Source organism: Squalius cephalus (genome assembly GCF_949319135.1).
Source record: "Squalius cephalus genome assembly, chromosome: 14".
NCBI classification, from domain to species: Eukaryota; Metazoa; Chordata; class Actinopteri; order Cypriniformes; family Leuciscidae; genus Squalius; species Squalius cephalus.
This window is the reverse complement of record NC_137135.1, coordinates 34679971-34701417: the sequence shown is the minus strand read 5'-3', so window position 1 is coordinate 34701417 and position 21447 is coordinate 34679971. Positions and strand designations below refer to the sequence as shown.

General features: G+C 36.3%; 1 protein-coding gene across 2 annotated transcripts in view; it reads left to right on the top strand.

The window, feature by feature from the left end:
* The first annotated feature begins 1602 nt into the window (after positions 1 to 1602).
* The window catches only part of f8 (coagulation factor VIII, procoagulant component), a 34366-nt gene continuing 14521 nt past the window's right edge, over positions 1603 to 21447 (top strand). The window contains exons 1-14 of one of the 2 annotated variants that reach the window (XM_079892120.1): positions 1603 to 1826; positions 4240 to 4337; positions 4423 to 4545; positions 5754 to 5966; positions 6774 to 6947; positions 11721 to 11945; positions 13099 to 13354; positions 13429 to 13609; positions 15433 to 15520; positions 15888 to 16105; positions 17492 to 17642; positions 17750 to 17959; positions 19284 to 20358; positions 20691 to 20856. In XM_079892120.1, the coding sequence (XP_079748246.1) occupies positions 1678 to 1826; positions 4240 to 4337; positions 4423 to 4545; positions 5754 to 5966; positions 6774 to 6947; positions 11721 to 11945; positions 13099 to 13354; positions 13429 to 13609; positions 15433 to 15520; positions 15888 to 16105; positions 17492 to 17642; positions 17750 to 17959; positions 19284 to 20358; positions 20691 to 20856 (3327 nt within the window). In that variant the 5' untranslated portion in view covers positions 1603 to 1677. The remainder of the gene's footprint in view (positions 1827 to 4239; positions 4338 to 4422; positions 4546 to 5753; positions 5967 to 6773; positions 6948 to 11720; positions 11946 to 13098; positions 13355 to 13428; positions 13610 to 15432; positions 15521 to 15887; positions 16106 to 17491; positions 17643 to 17749; positions 17960 to 19283; positions 20359 to 20690; positions 20857 to 21447) is intronic. The other variant, XM_079892119.1, reaches the window with a different exon arrangement.

Below are 21447 nucleotides of genomic sequence, written 5' to 3'. Positions count from 1 at the left end.
GACATATCTAAAAATATGTCAGTGGTGCCATTGTTTTGTCTCAAGATGCACACCAGTAATTTTTTTCTTTAATAACAGCTACTTAAAAGTCCTGAATTGAACTAAAGCCTAATCCTGGCTGAATCTAAGCCCTGTCTGTGAAACCAGGTCTACATGTTTTTCAAGATTAAAATCGCGCACCGACGAGGATGGGATTCGAACCCACGCGTGCAGAGCACAATGGATTAGCAGTCCATCGCCTTAACCACTCGGCCACCTCGTCCCGGCTGGCGCGAATTTCAACAAAATCAATTCTGTTCTGTCTACGGGTTAATCAGGTGAGTGAGGACGTCCAATCACATTCACGTTTCTGTATCTGTGTGCTCCCGTCCCGTTACTGCAATGTCCACTAGGGGGCGCCGTAACAATGTTCAATGTCAGGAAAAAAGTGTTAAAATAGAGAGAGATTGATAACGAAAGTCAGAAGAGGGAAATATGTCATATTTACCGTCACTCTCACACCCGCTGTATTAGAAACACACTCACAGCAGCGTTTACAAGTTTTCTTGTAATTAGTGTTATAAATGTACATAAACTTTTTTTTATATGAAAATATAAAAAACGTTGCATGATTACTGGAGCTGATGACCGTTAAAACCATAGGTTAGAAGAATCGCGTTAATCCAGTCTGTGAAAAAGGTCCCATAATATCATTCCGCGATATCGTTTTGTTTTTTGAGAAATAATATCTTTGCGCGCTGCCAGTTCCTCAGGTGATGCGTGCCACGGTTTAATTGACCGTCTGACACCAATTAGCTCAAGATCAAAAGATGAAAATATCACAGAATGTGTTGTATGACATGTGAAAAGTAACGAGAAATTATTTACCAATTAAATTACAATAAAACCCAACGAAGGTTCTTTCAGAACTGGAGGGAAAGTAGTTCTTCAACACTGATTAATTCATAAAGAGAATTGCTTAGAAACTATTATTCACAAAAAGTATATAACCTATTAGTACTGTTTAGTCAGATGTTTTCTTTCTACAAAGCTTTGCTGTCATAGTTTATGCCAAATAGGTCTAGCCTATATAATACAATAAAAAACACCCCAAAATTACAATAATCCCATTCAATTTATGTGTCAATACCTAAAACAATTACTTTCAGAAACTTTCCTTGGAAAAACTTGATAATCAGCCACAACTAAGACTTCCATATTCTGTGGTTTCTGTAATAGTTTCATTCGATTTAAAATAGATATTTCATAATATCTGTATTTTCCAATGTTGGAGTTATTTTTAGCCAAAAAGCACGGATTTAGGGTTTTGTAAGTGTGGGTTTCAGATAAAAACTAAATATTGTTGGTCCTGGGTGAAGAAAAATGAAGAACATCTGCTTTAAAATTGTTTCCAGTGATAATGCAACTAAATATGAAGTAAATATGAAGACTATTTTGTAGTGCTATTTCTGCTTTTCATGCGGTAAAAATAGGAATTTACAAAACCCTACACACCGCAATCCATCATCCTTTCTTTCTCTTCTTACATCATTCTTCCTATGACTCAAACCCTCATCATGAACGTTCTCTCAGTCTCTCTCTTTCTAAGCTCCTCCCTAAACACTTCTCAGTTATATGAGTCCTGACAGCATCCCAGCATCTCATTCAGTCAGCGTGTGTCTAACTTGAGCTCCAGTGATGAAGGTTGTGCCGTTCCTCCTCTTCCTCACAGCGTGTCTGAAGTCTTCCAGTGTCCTGGCGAAGACTCTGGAGTTCTTCATCGCAGCAGTGGAAACCAAGTGGGAATATGTGTTTACAGACACAACAGATCCTTCTGCAAACCAGAGGTGGGCACTTTTACTATCATGCACACGTAACAATTACATGCACTAGTTTTAACATAAACCATGCATCTTTTATGAACATTTTTACACGGTGTTCTCAAAAACACAACAGAGAGTAAACTGGAATGTGACCATAAAGCATAATGTCAGTATAATAAGGAAACAGCTTTGAAGAAAGCGTTTTATCTTTTTCATTAGTTGACATGGACTCAGTCCAGCAACATTCAAAGGCAAAAAACTTTGAGGACTGTCCAAAATTCAATTACGCTCCCAGTTAAACAGAGCATAACCAAAAGTGAACAAAGTCTCTAATTATAAGTTAATAGCTTGATTGATCGTTTGAAGCCTACTTTTTGATTGCAGTTATTTATATTTGATATATTATAGTAGTGATTTTCAGTCTATGAATAGTGCATGCGGTCAGAACAAACATCTTTGATTTGGTGTTTTTAGAACAGAGTGTGATAACAGTTCGTTAGTGTGAAACCGCAGCGGATCATTTGCTGAATATGCATATTTCTTGCAATAGATAATCCTTTATGAGGCATAGAACATTCTGTTACTAGAAGTCAACACTGGAATATTAAAAGACCATGTCTGGTATAATTACATTAGTTAAGCTTAGTTTATTCATTTATTTGAAAAGGGACCATGTACAATTTTTAACATAAATGTTTCCATTTCATGCATTTTGTACCAGATTTACCCAAAGGCTGATTTTCATCCACATTCCCTTGGCAGGTCATCACTAACATAAATGATAAAATAACACAAACTGTTCCTACGTACGATAAAACATACAGTACCAGTCAAAAGTTTGGAAACGTTACTATTTTTAATGTTTTTGAAAGAAGTCTCTTATGCTCATCAAGCCTGCAGTTAAAAAAAATAAATAAATAAAAAAAAAAAACCAGTAATATTATGAAATATTATTACAATTTAAAATAATGGTTTTTTTTTATATATATACTTTAAAATGTAATTTATTTTTGTGATGCAAAGCTGAATTTTCATCAGCAAGTACTCCAGTCTTTGGTGTCTTATGATCCTTCAGAAATCATTCTAATATGATGATTTATGATCAATGTTGGAAACAGTTGTGCTGCTTAATATTTTTTTTATAACCTGAGATACTTTTTTCAGGATTATTTGATGAATAAAAAGTTAAAAAGAACTGTATTTATTTAGAATAGAAATCTTTTGTAACAATATACATTACCGTTCAAAAGTTTGGGAACAATAACTATTTTTTTTTAAAGAAATTAGTACTTTAATTCAACAAGGATGCGTTAAATTGATAAAAGGTGATGGTAACGATTTATATTGTTAGAAATGTTTTTATTTTGAATAAATGCTGTTTTTATGAATAAATGCTGTTAACGTTTTACTCATCAATGAATCCTGAAAAAAGTATTCCAAAAAAAATATATTAAACAGCACAACTGTTTCCATCATTGATAATAACTGAGTATCAAATCATCATATTAGAATGATTTCTGAAGGATCATAAGACACCAAAGACTGGAGTACTTGCTGATGAAAATTCAGCGTTGCATCACAAAAATAAATTACATTTTAAAATATATTAAAAAAAGAGAACCATTATTTTAAATTGTAATAATATTTCATAATATTACTGTTTTGTTTTTTTTTAACTGCAGGCTTGATGAGCATAAGAGACTTCTTTCAAAAACATTAAAAATAGTAACGTTTCCAAACTTTTGACTGGTACATGCATGCACACGCACACACACGCATGCACACACACACACACACTCTTGTACATCTATCTTTATGAGGACTTTCATTGACACAATGCAATCTCTAGCCGCTTACCCTAACCTTACCCATCACAACTAAGTGCCTAACCCTTACCCTTTTTTATTTTATTTATTAATAATCAATTAAACTGCAATGTTAATGTTTACAGAGTTGATAAAAAAAAATAGTTTCAATTTAAAAAGACCTATAGATGTAAATAGATGTAAATTGTCACAACTCAAATAATTATGTTTCTCTAAGATCCTACAATGATGATAATGGTTTGGTTTTTCAATTTATATACAGAATAAATAATAAGGGACCTAGCACTGAACCTTGGGGTACACCCATTATATAATGTAATTTACACCTTTAATTTTTACACATTGTTCTCTATTTGATAAATATGAGGATATCCCTGCTAAAGCTCCAGATGAAAACTGAAACTTAAGACAGTTTAGAGGGAAGAACTTTGTGATTAACCGAAATTTACTCTGAAACCAAACTGCATACATTTAGCATTGCATTACAAGATTACTCCTTGCGCACATTGTATTGTGTTGTATTGCATTGTATTGTGTTGTATTGCATTGTATTGTGTTGTATTGCACTGTATTGTATAGATGGCGAGTTAAAGTTTATTTATTTTTAACAGGAAATTTGCATCTGGTGTGCAGAAATACACCAAGGCTGTATATACGGAATACACCGATTCCACTTTTACAACACCAAAGTCAAAACCTCCATGGGCTGGTCAGTATAAACCCTTGCTTCTCATGAAAAACATTACGATGTTTCGAATTAACTTGGAGAGAATGTTAATTTATTTCTGTTCCAGGTATTCAAGGCCCGACCATCAGGACAGTGGTGAACGACAGGGTTGTGGTGCACTTCAAAAACTTCGCCTCACAGTCTTTCAGCATTTCTCCCATCGGTGTTCCGTACTGGAAACAATCGGAAGGTAAATCTGAATGAATGTGCTGCGGATTTGCATTCATCTTCTTGGAATTCAGTAGACATTTGCAGACACTTTTATCCAGAGCGACTTACAATTGAGGAATACAACAAGCGATTCATCTTAAAGAGGGAATAAACGTGAGAAGTGCTAGTGCTAGCCATCGCAAGAAGCTAGAACAGGGATTAAAGGGATACTTCACGGATTAGCTTTGTATCAGTAGAAACCCGGTAGTATTCTCGAGTGACCGTGCTTCCCTCCCTCATGTCCCCCTGAGACGAGAGATTTCTGTATTGTGTGTCTGGAAAAAATCCTCAGATGACGCAAAAATCGTCATTTAGCTCATCAGAGGCTTTTGTGTCCAGAGGCGAGAGACTCCAGCCAGTAGGAGGAGCTCGTCCCGCATGTGTTCAACCCGCCCATAGGGGGATCTCACCATAAAACGCCGTCTTTTCAGTTTCGAGTCGACTAGTAGCCTAGTTGTATCATTTCTCCCGATACTGCCCTCTGTAACTGGTAGGCGTGGCTTGGGCGTGTCCTCGTAGGGCAGCGAAGCAAGTGCATTCTGGGAGTTGTAGTCTTTCATCCACATGAGCCAAAAATACATTTTCTGGCTTTTCTCAGTCTAGAAGACACCAACTTCTAAAATAATTTCACATTTCTACTACATAAATGACTCAATTTAAATACACATTCATCTTCCCAGCGGTGAAAAATCCCTTAAAGTATCATCTTACAAAAACATATCATTGGAGATATAGTGACAATTGATATTTATATGCATTTTAGTGTTTTTTTTTTTTTGTAGTCTGCTATACTGTTATGAAGCATCAGAATTTATTCTTACTTTTTGAAATATCCCTTTAAGGAAGGAATAGTTAAAAAGCATAAAGGAGGATAATTAATTCCAGACTGCACAATTAACTTTTCCAGTATCGGGAAAACAGTGCCTGGAATGCATCACAGCATCATTATAGATTCCATTTGGAATTCTGGAATTTGTTTTGTAACACTGGAGATGCTAATACATTCCAGGAGTGCTTAAAGAACATGTGATTTCCCTTTTGACAGTTGCATAAACCAACATATGGTAAGTCTGGGCTTACCCGGGAAAGCAAAATGAAAGCAATATCCTGAGATGTATAGCAATATCCTGACCGGTTTAAAAACCCTTAGTGTGTAAAGATAAACCTCAACATCCTTCTGCTTTTCAGGCGCGGGGTACGAGGACTCCAGTTCTGTTCCGGAGAGAGCGGATGATGCAGTGCCTCCTGGCGGATACTATAAGTACGTGTGGGACATTTCCCCCAACTCCGGACCAACCACATCAGACCCGGAGTGCCTCACCTACATCTATTCATCGCAGGTGGACATCGTGCGAGACTTCAACAGCGGACTCGTCGGGGCTCTGCTGATCTGTAAAACAGGTGTGACTATGTTCTGCTTGTATGTGTCAAACATATCAATTTAGAAGTAAAATGTCAGTTTAAATGCTTTTTTTTAACAGGTTCCTTCAGTTCAATTCAATTCACATTTATTTGTATAGCGCTTTTCACAATGCACATCGTTTCAAAGCAGCTTTACAGAAAATACACATTACAATTTAGAGAACGATCTGTTATCTGAGGAAACTGTCTAAGTTATGTATTTCAGAAATGTACATATAAAAAAATCACAGTCCCTATTATGCTTTTTTACATGTTCAGCTTTCTTTAGTGTGAAAAAGCTCTGCAAAGTCACTCCAAAGTTTCTGAAGTCCCTGAAACGCCTCCATTGTAGTCTTGAGTTTCTCCCGGGAACGAACACGTCGAAATATTCCTCATTATAATAATTAATGTGCAGAATAAAGGGGCGGGGCCTGGTTGAGTTAGTTAGTAGTGTGTTAAACTGGCGGTTATGGGAAGGGGCGGGACATTTCCCAAACACACTCGAAGCGCTCGACCAATCACAACACACTGATCCAGCCGACCAATCAGAGCACAGTGTGCTTTTCAGAAGGAGGGGCTTCATAGAGACAGGAAGTAAACAGAGCGTTACTGACAGACTGGGAAGAGAGGAGCCGCAACAATGGAGAATATGAGGAAAATAATCAACATTCAAGCAGGAAAAACTGTTCTAGTAGAGCCTGAAAACAATATCAAGACTTAAAAGGTCCTCTTTAACCACTGAGGATTTGTACTGAATGAGACTGCTGGTAAATACGTGACATGTCCTGTAACATTTGACTCTTTCAGAGGCTCTGACGGAGGAGAGACAGCGGAAGGCAAAAGAGTTTATTTTGTTTCTCGCTGTCTTCGATGAGAGTAAGAGCTGGTACCAGGAACTGGGCAGAGCAGACAAACTGAAGAAAACACCCAGTCCAACCCAGTACCACACCATCAATGGATACATCAACTCTACATTACCAGGTGCCAAATTACTTCTTACACTACTGGTCAAAAGTTTGGAATAATTAAGATTTTTTTTTAAATGTTTTTGAATGAAGACTGTATTTATTCGAATAAAAAAATGAAATTTGTGAAATATATTTACAATTTTCCATGTGAATATATAGTAAATTGTATTTATTACTGTGATCAAAGCTGAATTTTCAGCATCATTACTCCAGTCTTCAGAGTCACATGATCCTTCAGCAATGTTGAAAACAGTTGTGTTGCTTAATTTTTGTGGACACTCAAAATTGTGATGTAAATAAGTTTTTTTTTTTTAACGAAATGAAATAATTGTATTCACCAAAAAGACGCATTCAGTTGATCAAAAGTGACAGTAGAGTAGATTTTTATAATGTCACAAAATATTTCTTTTGAACTTTCTTTAAATCAAAGAATGATGAAAAAGTGCAGTATCCATAAAAATCGTAAGCAGCAAAAACAGTTTACAATATTTGTAATTATAAGAACCATTATTAATAAATGAGCACTAAATCCGCATATTATAATGATTTCTGAAGGATCATGTGACACTGAAGACTGGAGTAATGATGCTGAAAATTCAGCTTTGATCACAGGAATAAATTACACTTTACTATATATTCACAAAGAAAACATTTCTTTCCATTTTTATGCATTCTTATTTTTGTTACTGGGGTGAACAAATTCTTAACAGGATTGATAATATTTAACTGTTTTGAGTTGACATGTTATACTTTAGAGGTCAACCGATTCATTGGTTTCGCCGATATATCGGTACCGATAGTTGATTGGTGGAACTATCGTTATCGGCAAAAATCCACACCGATAATTTTTCTGGTGCTTTCTCAACATTGTGAAAGACTATACATGTAATATATGTCTACATTTATGTAATTTTAATGCTCTGGCCTTTGTAGATATTTAAATATGGCCATCTTTAAGCATGACTCTTTGGATTTATATGAAATGGTAACATTTTACAATAAGAATCCATTTTTAGCATTAACTAAGGTTAAAAAATGTTGTGGAAGAATTATTTGTTTGTTAATTTCAACATTTAGTAGTACATTTGAAATTGAGTTTTAATTTTAACTTTATCTGTTATTACCTTAGTTAATGTACTATGATCTAACATGAATGATCAAGGTACAATTGTATTGCTCAAATATTAATACATGCAGTAAAAACGTGTATTGTATATTGCATAATGCATATAGTTCATGAAAGCTATAATACATCCTCATTAACAAATGGGACTTGCAAAGTGTTACCTATGAAAATGTACGTAGGTTTCTAGGTTATAGCTAAAGAAACACACATTTGACCTGTAATATTTTAATGTTTAAATTATTTTCTGTAGAACTTCTCATTTTAATATATTCATATTTATAAATTTATTTCATTTAGCACATTTCAGTTCAGCACTGTTTTGCTTTTTTGAATTTGAATTTGAATTTATTTTATTTGATCAGGGACAATGCACAAACAACATTAGTCTAAAAAAGAAGAGATGTCATGTGCCAGGTTATAGCAAAAAATGCTAATTTCCACCTGCAGTCCCTGGACAGGTTGATATTATACTTACAAAAATTCATAAAATATATACAGAATAATACATAGAAGCATTACTTCACTCACATCATAAAAACACTATGCACTTAAGAAATCTATCACTCATTCACTCACAATTTACATCATTCATATCACAGTCATTCAGTGCGTACAGATTTGCTTTGATAATAACCATTGTTTGGTCAGGCGTGTAAAAGTACTATAATTTGTGCATGAAATAATTTCGTTTGGAAGAGTGTTCCAAAGGCTCACTGCTTTATAAGAGAACGATTGTTGACCATATGTGGTTCTACGTCTTGGAACGCTGCACTCTCCTCTGGCTGTCGACCGTGTGGCTCTAGAAATTTTCTCCGAATTTAGTGTGACAAATTTTCTCAAAGGAGGAGCAGCGATATTATGGATAATTTTAAATAGAGCAGAAATTTGATTATATTTAATGAGGTTTTCAAAACTCAATATATTATATTTACTTTGTACTTTACAATGATGGTACTGGCGAGGCTTTTTATCATGAATTTTTATGGCCCTTTTATATAACGATTCAAGTAATTTTAACGATGTTTTACACGCCTGAGACCAACTAGACATGCAATACAGAAGATGTGGGACAATCATAGTATTAAGGTATATATTTGAGGCTTCCCTAGTTAATGAATTTCTCATATGTTTATAGTTCATCAAATTAAATTTCAATCTATTACCAAGTTTTTTTATGTGACTTTTAAAACCAAGGTTCGAATCAAGTATTAGACCTAAATATTTTGTTTCATTTACATTTTTAATTTTTTGTCCATTAACTTGAATTTCTTGAGTTAGTTGTAATTTACGTTTATTTGAAAAAAACATTGAGACCGTTTTATCTACGTTTAAAGTCAGACAGGACGTCTGCAACCATTCTGCCACTTTTTGCATCTCTTTTGATAATTTGTCAGCAACCTCCAGCTCGTTTTCCCCAGAGGTGAAGATCACCGTATCATCAGCGTACATGATTACGTCAACGTCCGAACACACTCTAGGGAGGTCATTTATATAGATGCTAAAAAGCAAGGGTCCCAAAATAGACCCTTGTGGCACTCCCATCGAGGTGGCTCTAAACGCAGATTGGATGTTATTCACTTGTACACACTGATGTCGGTCGCTCAAATAAGATCTTATCCAGTTCTGGGTGTGCTCAGAGAGACTATATTGATTTAATTTACTGTAGAGTATCTGGTGATTGACAGTATCAAAAGCTTTACGCAGATCAAGGAAGACTGCTCCCACCACCCTTCCCTGATCCACATATGCCCTGATAGTTTCCAGGAAATAGCAACAGGCAGAGTCTGTCGAGTATTTCCGTCTGAAACCAAATTGCATTGGATTTAAAAGAGCTTGTGAGTCAAAATGGGTGGTAAGTTGCTCCGCCACCGTCTTCTCGAGCACTTTTGACGCAACTGGGAGGATGCTTATTGGACGATAATTGTTCATGTCATGTTTGTTTCCAGACTTAAATATAGGGGTGACAATCGCCGGTTTTAGGACTGCTGGAAAAATACCCTCACTAATCGATTGATTGATCATTATTGTCAACGGATCAGAGAAGATGTCCTTATATTGTTTCAGAAAAGAAGTATCAAGTCCATAAATATCTTTTGCTTTGCTGCTGTTTAGGTCAGTAATTATTTTTTCAACTTTAGTTTTAGTTATTGAGCTAAGATTAAAATCAGATTCGTCACTGATTATGAGAGGGGGATGAACAATTTGAAAATTGTGAGCCAGTTTTTGGACAATGTTTAAAAAATATTCATTAAAATTCGTTGCTATTGCCAAAGAATCATCAATAATTTTTCCATTAATATTGAGACGAATATTTTCACATTTTGACTTTTCTTTTCCAATCAATTTATCAATAGTTTTCCATATCATTCTACTATTACCTTGTGCATTTGTAATGATTTCAAGAAAAAAACTGGCTTTGGCCTTTCTAAGCTCAGCTGTAACTTTATTTCTTTGACTTGTAAAGGCAAATCGATCCGTTGTTAGTCCTGATTTTATAAATGTTTTTAGCGCCACATCTCGCTTTTTCATCATATCCCAAATAATTTTGTTGAACCATGGCAGATTTCGTTTTGCATGTCGCTTTCTTTGCTTATTTTTTGTATATTTGCTTATGATGTTATTTACAGCAAACATAAGATCACGACAGCCCTGTTCACAAGATTTTTTCTCCAGGATGTCTGCCCACTTTGTTTGTTTTAAATCTTTTTCAACCAGTTGTAAATCTTTCTTTGGAATGAATGCGATACACATTTTACTATTCATTGGATTTTCGTTCTTACACCTTGTTTTTATCAATTTTCTAGCTACTAGGATTAAATTGTGATCAGACATGCCTGTGATTAGATTATAAGTTTTAATTATTCTCTCGGGTTTATTTGTCAGTATTAAATCTATTAAGGTTTGAGAAGATCTTGTTATACGAGTTGGTTTACTTAATAGTTGTGTCATTTGAAAAGATTTTGTTATTTCTTTAAGTTTGTTTCTACATGATTTCTCAAACCAATTTAAATTAAAGTCACCTAAAAGAATGACTTCTTTTCCATCACATTGTTTAAGTAAGTTACCAAGAGACATAAAGAAATCATTAGTAGCTTTAGGAGGTCGATAAATTGCTAATACACAGAAAGTCATTTGAGGAGATAAAGTAATAGTAGTCCCCACACACTCCAAGTTACAATCACTGATGTCCAGTTGTTTACTTTGGATGTGATCTTTTACGTAAATCAGCACACCGCCGCCTTTACCCTTGTTTCTGTCGCGTCTATACAAGGTGTATCCCGACACTTTCACTATAGAAGAGGGGATAGTAGGAGTCAACCAAGTTTCCGTTAAGCAAAGATAGTCAAGATTTGAGTCCGTTAACAAATGTTCAATCTGCTCAGTCTTTGAAACAATGCTGCGGATGTTTAAATGTCCTCCGAAAATGCCCTTCGGCTTTATTTTCGGGTTCCATAGCACGCTCGCGTGACTTGGGAGTGTTATGTTAGTTTTTAATCCAGTCTCCATTTAAAAAAAATATCGGTTTAATAATTGGTTATCGGTATATACGGTCAAACCTAAATATCGGTATCGGTGAAATCCACTATCGGTCGACCTCTATTATACTTCACATGTTGTAATTCTCAAATGTATTCTGTATCTCTGCTCGTGTTTCATCAGGTCTAACCGTGTGCCAGAAGAGCCCGCCGGTGTCCTGGCATCTTATTGGTCTCGGCTCCACCCCAGAGATCCACAGCATCCAGTTTGAAGGACACACCCTGAAGGTGTTCGACCATAAGCGAGTAACCGTAGAGATGACCCCCATGACCTTCACTACGGCCCTGATGAAGCCGTCCGCTATCGGGAAGTTTCTGATCTCTTGCAAGATCCACTCTCATCAGACCGGTAAGACTCTTTCAATAACATGATGTACAAGGTTTTGAATTTGTACTGTAATAATTCTCATCCGGATATCATCAGTACTTAGTAAGATAAAATAAAGGCAATGCCGATGAGGTGAAGTGGGTGATGTACATTAAATTTTCCACAGAAATATGAAGCAAGCAGCACAATTGTTTTCAACATTGATAATAATCATAAATGTTTCTTGAGCATCAAATCATCATATTAGAGTGATTTCTGAAGGATCATGTGACACTGGAGACTGGAGTAATGATGCTGAAAATTCAGCTTTGATCACAGGGCTAAAATTATATTTTACAATATATTCACATAGAAACAAATTATTTTGAATTGTAATAATTTTTCACAATTTTACTGATTTTACTGTATTTTTGATCAAATGAATGCAGCCTTGGTGAGCAGAAGAGACTTCTTTGAAAAGCATTAAGAAATCTTAATCTAACGGTATAGTGTAACTTTTGCAACATGTTCGGCTAGAGAGAGCTTCAAAAGTTAAAAGACAATAAAAGAGATAAAGTAAACTACATCTTAGTGATTATGCACAAATAGCTTCATTAGGAATAGGAAGCATGCTGTGTTATAGTTACTGATGAGACATGAGACGTCTTCAGAAGAATAAAAGATCATACTTGTGGCCAGTTACGTTATACATTGTCTCTTTTTAAATTGGATGTTTTAAGTGAAATAGCGAAATTTGATGTTTCATAATTCCCTGAAACGCCTCCATTGTAGTCTTGAGTTTCTTCCGGGAACGAACACGTCACAATTCATACGCAGAATAAAGGGGGGGGGGGGGGGGGGGGTCTGGTTGAGTTAGTTAGTAGTGTGTTAAACTGGCGGTTATGGGAAGGGGCGGGACATTTCCCAAACACACTCAAAGCGCTCGACCAATCACAACGCACTGATCCAGTGGACCAATCAGAGCACAGTGTGCTTTTCAGAAGGAGGGGCTTCATAGAGACAGGAACTAAACAGAGCGTTACTGACAGACTGGGAAAAGAGGAGCCGCAACAATGGAGAATATGAGGAAAATAATCAACATTCAAGCAGGAAAACCTGTTCTAGTAGAGCCTCAAACAACATCAAGACTTTGTTTTAATTTTTCTCTAATGTTCAATTTAATCCTCCTCTCCAGCTGGTATGAATGCATTCTTCACTGTTGAGGACTGCCCTGAACCTTTGGCGGGCCCAATCCCAGACAAACGATATGTCGTACATTCTGATGAGAATGAGCCGGAGGAGGATGAAGACAACATGTTCTCCATAGTGTTCAAGCAAGGAGGCCCTGTATCCGTGCTTCGCTCGAGCGCCAAGGGAAGACCTAAAGTGTGGGTCCATTACATCGCTGCGGAGGAGATAGACTGGGACTATTCATCTAAAAGCGGCGACCGGTACGACTGTGAGCATGTCCTGAGACGAATGAATGTGAAACTCATTGAAACTAATGATGATTTGCATGTTTCAGGCCTTCAAAGTCATCAGCAGCAGAATCTGAGTGGTTCAGAAAAGGTCCTCAGCGCTTGGGTGCGGTTTATAAGAAGGTGGCTTTCGTCGAGTACACAGACAAGACCTTCACTGAGAAGAAAACCACCGGCAAAATGCTGATGGGTCCAGAGCTCAGAGGGGAAGTGGGAGATAAGTTTCAGGTATGAAACGGTTACATCACAACAGCTGCGATTTGATGATCGCACTAAGTGTGTATATGTGACCCTGGATCACGTCTCCAGTCTCGAGTCACACGGGTATATCTGTGGCAATAGCCAACAATACATTGTATGGGTCAAAATGATCGATTTTTCTTTTATGCCAAAAATCATGAGGATATTAAGTAAAGATCATGTTCCATGAAGATATTTTGTCAATTTCCTACCATAAATATATAAAATATTTATTTTTGTGAGTGAATGCAGCACAATCGTGAACATAAATGAACAACTTTAAAGGAGATTTTCTCAATGTTTTGATTTTTTTGCATCCTCAGATTCCAGATTTTCAAATAGTCGTATCTCGACCAAATATTGTCATATCCTAACAAACCATACATCAATGGGAAGCTTATTTATTCAGCTTTCAGATGTGCAAAGAAAATAAATGTAAAAAAAATTACCCATGTGACCCAGGTTTTGTGGTCCAGGGTCACATGTCACAATCTCACAACCATGCAATGCAGACTGAGCAGTATAATAAGCGTTATGACTGTATACCGTATTTAGTTTAGTTTAAACTTGCTCTCTCCATGGAAGTTTTGCATTTAAAGACCTAATAATATTTAGACTCAGATCAATATTTCGTGTTTAATTATTTACTTATGTGGAATAACTGTGTAATAAGCGGGATAATGTATATGTGGGATAATAATAATGTAATGTAATAAACCCCCTTTGGTTTTTGTTATCTCAGAATAAACCCCCTTTGGGTTTTGTTATCTCAGAATAAACCCCCTTTGGGTTTTGTTATCTCAGAATAAACCCCCTTTGCGTTGGGGTCCTGATCACCCTGTCAGTGTTTATTCTGAGATAACAACCGGCTGGATGAACATTATCCTTTACTTACGGGCAACTGGTGAGTAACACCGTTTCAATGCCGATTTTTACTCATATTTGGGGCTTTGTTTGGCTAACAATCTAAGGGTCTCCCACAGATGGCACCGTGCTGCCAGAATCCGTGCATGAAATAAATGTATTAGAAAACATACAAATGTATTTAGTTAGTATTTATTAATCATAAAGTAACCAGAGTGGGCAATTATTTTCAGTTGGGAAAATACAAAAATCAGTATAAATACGAAAAAATGGTTTCCCATAAATGTTGTCATAACAGGAGAATGGCACTAGCAATGCAAGGTCATGGGTTCGATTCCCAGGGAAAGCAAGAACAATGAAATGTAAGTCACTTTGGGTATAAGTGTCTGCCAAATGCATAAATGTAAATCTCTTCACCTTTATGTTGTTCCAAACCTGTATTTCTTTCATGGAGCACAAAAAGAGAAAGAATATGTTGGTTTCTCTTTTGCATTTCAATGAAGAGAGTTGGAAATTACTATTCGGTGAGAGATAACTGACAGTTCATCTTCATATTTAAAATCGTGGATCTTTTCATCTATATTGTGACACATTTGAGTGAACAAATGATTCAAGATTCAAATAAAGTGTTTAAAGTGTTGAACTTATTGTTAAACAATTAAATTTGGGTTACACGTTATTTTAAGGTGATGTGTTTACATTGAACTTACTCAAATACTCAGTACTCAAGTACTGAGTAAAGTTAATTAACTACATGTACTTACTATAGAGTTACGGTTAGGGTTTGGTTTAATTACTTGTAATTATGCATAATTTACCGTTAATACTATAGTAAGTACATGTTGTAACGTGTGACTACATCACGTTAAAACAAAGTGTTACCTAAATTTGAGGTAATGATTTTTTCAAAGCTTTCTGAAATACACTCTTTTGTATATCTCTATTAGATTATTTTTAAAAATAAGGCCAGTCGACCATTCAACATTTATCCAAATGGCCTGACCAGCGTTCAGCCTTTGAAGACAACAAACCAAGGTACGAGACGTTATATTCTTACAATTTATTTTTCATATTTTCCATTTATGTATTGTTTTAAATTTTGAATAAAATGAGTTCAAAACTAGTTAAAGTTATTTTTAAATATGTCTTATAGTTACATTTCAGTTTTAGTTATTTTAGTACTTCAAGTTAAACAGAACATTTGAGATATTTTGCCTCGACAATTAAAAGATGTTTACATTTGATTTTATTTCAGTTAATGTTTATTTTATTTCAACGAACAAATCAAAACTAAAAATATGGTTTTATTTTTTGTTAATGATAATTACTCTGGTGTCAAATAGAGTGGATGCAAATGACTTTTAATGGGATTAACGCATTTTTCTCTGTTTGTGGGTTGAAGTTAACCAGGTGGATCTTCGCTCTCTGGCCGTTCCACCAGGTGAGATAATGATGTACCTCTGGAAGCTGACAGCAGAAGACGGACCCACAGATGCCGACCCACGATGCCTCACACGCTTATACCAGAGTACGGTGGATCCCGTTCGGGACGTGGCGTCTGGGCTGGTGGGACCCCTTATCATTTGCAAATCCCTATCTCTGGACAAAAGAGGCAGAGTGGTGAGAAGAAACCCTGATGTAGATCTGATCATCTCAACACGGGCTCATTTGAAACACATGCTTTCATGTGGCATCATTTCTGCAAAATTATATTGCGTTGGGGGTGTAATGAGACCCTCATGTCACGAATCACGATACTGAACTCACGATACGATATTATTGCGATACTCCAAGACATGTTGTAAAAGGTTAACTAAAAATTTACTGTTAATTAAAATGCTAAATTTGATATTACATTGTAGTGTAAATGAATAGGCTTGGACTTAATGCTGGAAACCCAATCAGGACAATAGAGACACCAGAATAACAATATTCATGATTCTGAAGATGAAAACACATAATTATTTTAGACGAATATGCTTGATCTCTGTCACTGACTAGATATATTTAAAATAATTTCGGCCACTTTTTACTGGTAACATCAGACATTTGGCATTATCAGGACCCACAAATATTCCCCCCATTGCATTATTATACATTATATTCAACATAGTATTTAATGTACTGACACTAAAACTTTTTTTCTCACAGAAATGTTCATTTTGGATGAACTATACACAAAACATATTGTCACTATCCACGATACATATTGATGCATTTTTTTATTGTGACATGATTTATTGTTACACCCCTAGTTGCACATTTTCACTTTTAAAGCGAAATTAAAAAAAAAGTGGGCTTTTAAAGTGGGCTTGCATTTTTATGGGCTGAAATTCAACATGGTTGAATATTTAAGCTGTGAATATTTCAATTCAAAACATTTCACACACTTTTTCATTAATAAAAATTCAATAATCCATATTCACCTTTCAGATTTCACTTCCAAAATATTCATTCTGTTTAAAAATACAACCTGTAATATTCGACAGGCAATTTTCGGTCCATTTTATTTCGTTTTACAAATTCAATGGTTCAAATTCGACAGAAAATTCAACATTTGACTTCTTGGAACGGCAGGAATTTCAGCAAATGTATGGGTTAATGCAATGCATATATTTTTTCAAGTAGTGCAATTCAACAAGCTTTTTTGTTTCAAAAACATTTGTCATTATTTTACTTCCATATGTGATGCAAACATGAAAATGCATCACTTTTTACAAATCATGCACTTATGGTAAAAGTGTTTTGAGGCCATAACAGTTTTTGAACAAGAAACCATGAAAAAATAAGTCGTAGTTATAGATGATCTGACCCTGTTATCATAACTTGTGTGAAAAATAATACAACTTGTTGGTGTTTTACTGACACAAGTGTTATGTGTTAAGTGGCATGTTTTTCCAATGAGCCTATGTTGGTTTATCAGATGGATGGAAATTATTATTAATAAATACAAAGTATAAAGACAGATGGTTAATGATAGTTAATGTTCTCCTAATGTTTTCACAGGTAACTTCAGATAAAGAGAAGAAGCTCCTGTTTACGGTCTTTGATGAAAACAGAAGCTGGTACTTTGAGGAAAACATTAAAAGGAATATTGAAGATCCAACTAGGATTAATCGCAATGATCCGAATTTCTACAATTCAAACGTCATGCACAGTGGGTGTTGTTTTTTAGGCTCTAGATGTGCAACATGGGATTATCTATAGTAGTTTGTATTGTTATACCAAACTGAATTAACCTTCATTTTTTTAATTGTGTTTCAGCTGTTAACGGTTTCATGTTCGACCACCTACAATTCAAGATGTGTGTTGGCGATGTGATACTCTGGCATGTGGCGAACGTTGGCATGCAGAGCAACTTTCTGTCAGTTTACTTCACAGGAAATACGTTTGAGAAGGATAAAACATACGGCACTGTCCTCACACTCTTCCCAATGACTGGAGACACAGTGACCACTGAAGTGGAGATGCTAGGTAAGGGTCAGAGGTCAAGGGTCAATACAAAGTTTTTACTGATTCAATTTAATTATTCCAAACTTTTGACTAGTATATAAATAAAAACGGCAAAACCACTTAGGGCCCTATTTTAACAATCTAAGCGCAGGGCACAAGTTCACTTAGGGCGTCCGAACCCACTTTTGCTAGTTTAACGATGGGAAAAATGGTTGGCGCTCCCGGTGCATGGTCTAAAAGGGTTGTCCCTATTCTCATAATGAGTAATGGGTGTGTTTTGGGATTTACGAGTGTTAAACCAATCAGAGTCTCATCTCCCATTCCCTTTAAATGCCAGTTGCGCACGCGCCATGGCGGATTCGCTATTTACATGACGGAATTTGATAGTGGAAAGACCGAACGCGTCTCCAAACGGATCTGCTCGTGCACGAGGTTAAAGAGCGCAAGCAGAACATCTACTGGACAAGCCGGATTCACCATATCTTTATGGGCACAATAATAATCTTTTACATTGTAATCCTTTTCATTTTAATATTTGGCATGTGTGTGTGCTGATGTGCGTCCCTGTGTGTGTAATAAGCAGAGTGTACGCGCGTTGTGGACCAGCCTATAGGCGCACATTACTAACGCGCTCTTTAAATAACAAAACAAATATTGCGCCATTGACTTTAGAGCAGGGTTCAGTTGTTCAATGGCTCATTCTTTTGCCAGCCCAGAAAAGTTAGTAAAGACATCGTTAAAATAGTCCAAGTGACTACAGTGGCTCAACCTTAAGTTTATCAAGCGACGAGAATACTTTTTGTGCGCAAAACAAACAAAAATAACGACTTTATTCAACTATTGATTTTCTTCTGTGTTCCTCTGAGTGAGTTGACGTAGTGTAACAGCGCAGCGCTTCTGGGTTGTACGTCAGAACGTAGGCTCACTATTGGCCAACATCACACGCATCACATGACCAGCGTCGGCCAATAGTGAGCCTCCGTTCTGATGTACAACCCAGAAGCGCAGCGAAAATGAATAGTTGAATAAAGTCGTTATTTTTGTGTTTGTTTTGCGCACAAAAAGTATTCTCATCACTTGATAAACTTAAGGTTGAGCCACTGTAGTCACTTGGACTATTTTAACGATGTCTTTACTAACTTTTCTGGGATGGCAGATCTCGATTACCCAGAAGCCTATGGAGGAGTGAGACAGCTCTCAGATTTCATCAGAAATATCTTAATTTGTGTTCTGAAGATGAACGAAAGTCTAATGGGGTTGGAACAACATGAGGGAGAGTAATTACTGACAGAATTTTCATTTTTGGGTGAACTAACCGTTTAAGTCTGATGTTTGATCCTTGTAGGTGAATGGGAGGTCAGCGCATTTGACCCCTCTCTGAAAGAGCGAGGCATGAGCGTTCGCTACACGGTTGTTAACTGTGAAAGAGTGCTTCCTTTGGTGGACAAAGACGACTACGATGATGACTTCATTGAATTCATTGAGCAGAACTTCCCGATTCCACGGGGAACAATGGAAAAGAACCGCACTATCGCTATTCGTGTTTGCCGAAACAGAACTGTGACGGAGTCTGCGCCTGGACGAGTAAACATGAGCCGAGCTCCAGACAATGAGAGACAAAACAGAACCCGTGTATGTGAGATAAGATATGTTCCGTTGAAGCGGGAAAAAGATCTGGAAGCGTTATCGCAGGGTGGGATTCCACAGGATATTTTGGATCAACTGGAAGAGGAGATGGGTGGAAATTCTTTGGAACGCCAGAAAAGGTCCCACCACAAATCTTACAGAAGTAGACCAGAGTTACCAAACAAGATTGATCCTAAAGCCATATTAAGTTCCTCAGAAAACAGGGAATTAACAGGAGAACAACATGTTGCAAACATTCAGTCGGATCACAACAAAACACATCCAAGCGGTCCAAACATGTTTAGAAAATTCCTTCTTAAAGATGCAAACATGTCGACTAACCTCAGTCAACTTCTGAACGACTCTCAGGAGGTCCAATCAGAGAAAGTGAGGAATCGACGGGAGCTGGGGAGCGTCAGCAAAGACAAAAAAGTGGATGTGAAAGTTCACAGCAACAATGAGGTTCTGGAAGAATCTGGAAGTTCTGGTCTAAAGAAGGACAAGATGGAGGAAAGTTTGAATCCATTTAACTACAATTACAAAGATTCAAAGAAGTTCCAACCGGATCTGGAACCAGTTTCAAATGCATCAGATAATGAGACATATGGCAGGAAATCATTGGCAAGTGACTATGATGATTATAGCGATGAGGGAAGCGTTGGTTTCGATCATCATATTGAAGATAATGTTGGCATTAGGTCGACAGAGTCGAAGTTTCGTAGTTACTACATTGCAGCAGAGGAAATCTTCTGGGATTATGGGATTAATAAACCATCTCAGCTCATCAAAGAAAGGTAACAGTGCATATAAACATATTGAACAGCCACAACAACAGTTTTGATCATTTTAGCAGACAACAAGTATACAAACAAGCCTTAGTGAGGATAAGAGACAGAAACATGACACAATTTATGAACTTTAGACCAATAGTGTGTGTTTATATGTATGTTTTATATAGCATAAAATACATTTAAGGTATCAGATTGAATCAAATCCATTTAGTTTAGTTGTTTATTTGTATATAGGTAGTTATAGTGCAAAAATGCAATGCACTTTTAGATGGCGATATTAATATTGCTTTTCATATGAAGGAATTAAGGACACTAAATGTTTGATGTGTCCACAGGGAGATGCGAAGGGGAATGAGAAAATATTTCCCATCCTATAAAAAGGTGGTTTTCAGAGCCTATCAGGACAGAGATTTCAAGCATCCAATCAAACGAGGAGAACTGGACGAGCACCTCGGCATTATGGGTCCTGTGTTGAAGGCAGAAATCAATGATGTTCTTACTGTAAGTTTCTTCATAAAAAGGAGGTCCTAAAAGCATAACATTGCTTTCTTAAGGTCTAGTCTTACCGTTGTTCGTGGGCAAATATTCTCAGGCGAAATCTAGTCTTTTCAATAGAAATACACGCAATTAGGAATTTCTCGTATAAAGGCGAAAGTGAAGACGGTCAAATCTCACCACACTATTTTATGGAAACTTGTTTCTCCCACAGAATGAAAAATAAAAAGGTAATTGAGACTTTTTTCCTCACAATTGCGAGTTTACATCTCGCAATTCTGACTTTTTATCTCAGAATTGTGTGGTATAAAGTCGCAATTGTGAGTTATAAATTCAGAAATGCGTGATATAAAGTTGCAATTGTTTGTTATAAAGTCAGAATTGTGTGATATAAAGTTGCAATTGCGAGAAATAAACTCGAAATTCAGACTTTTTATCTCAGAATTGCGTGATTTAAATTCGCAATTGCGAGTTATAAATTCAGAAATGCGTGATATAAAGTCGCAATTGTTTGTTATAAAGTCAGAATTGCGTGATATAGTCGCAATTGCGAGAAATAAACTCGAAATTCTAACTTTTCTTCTCAGAATTGCATGT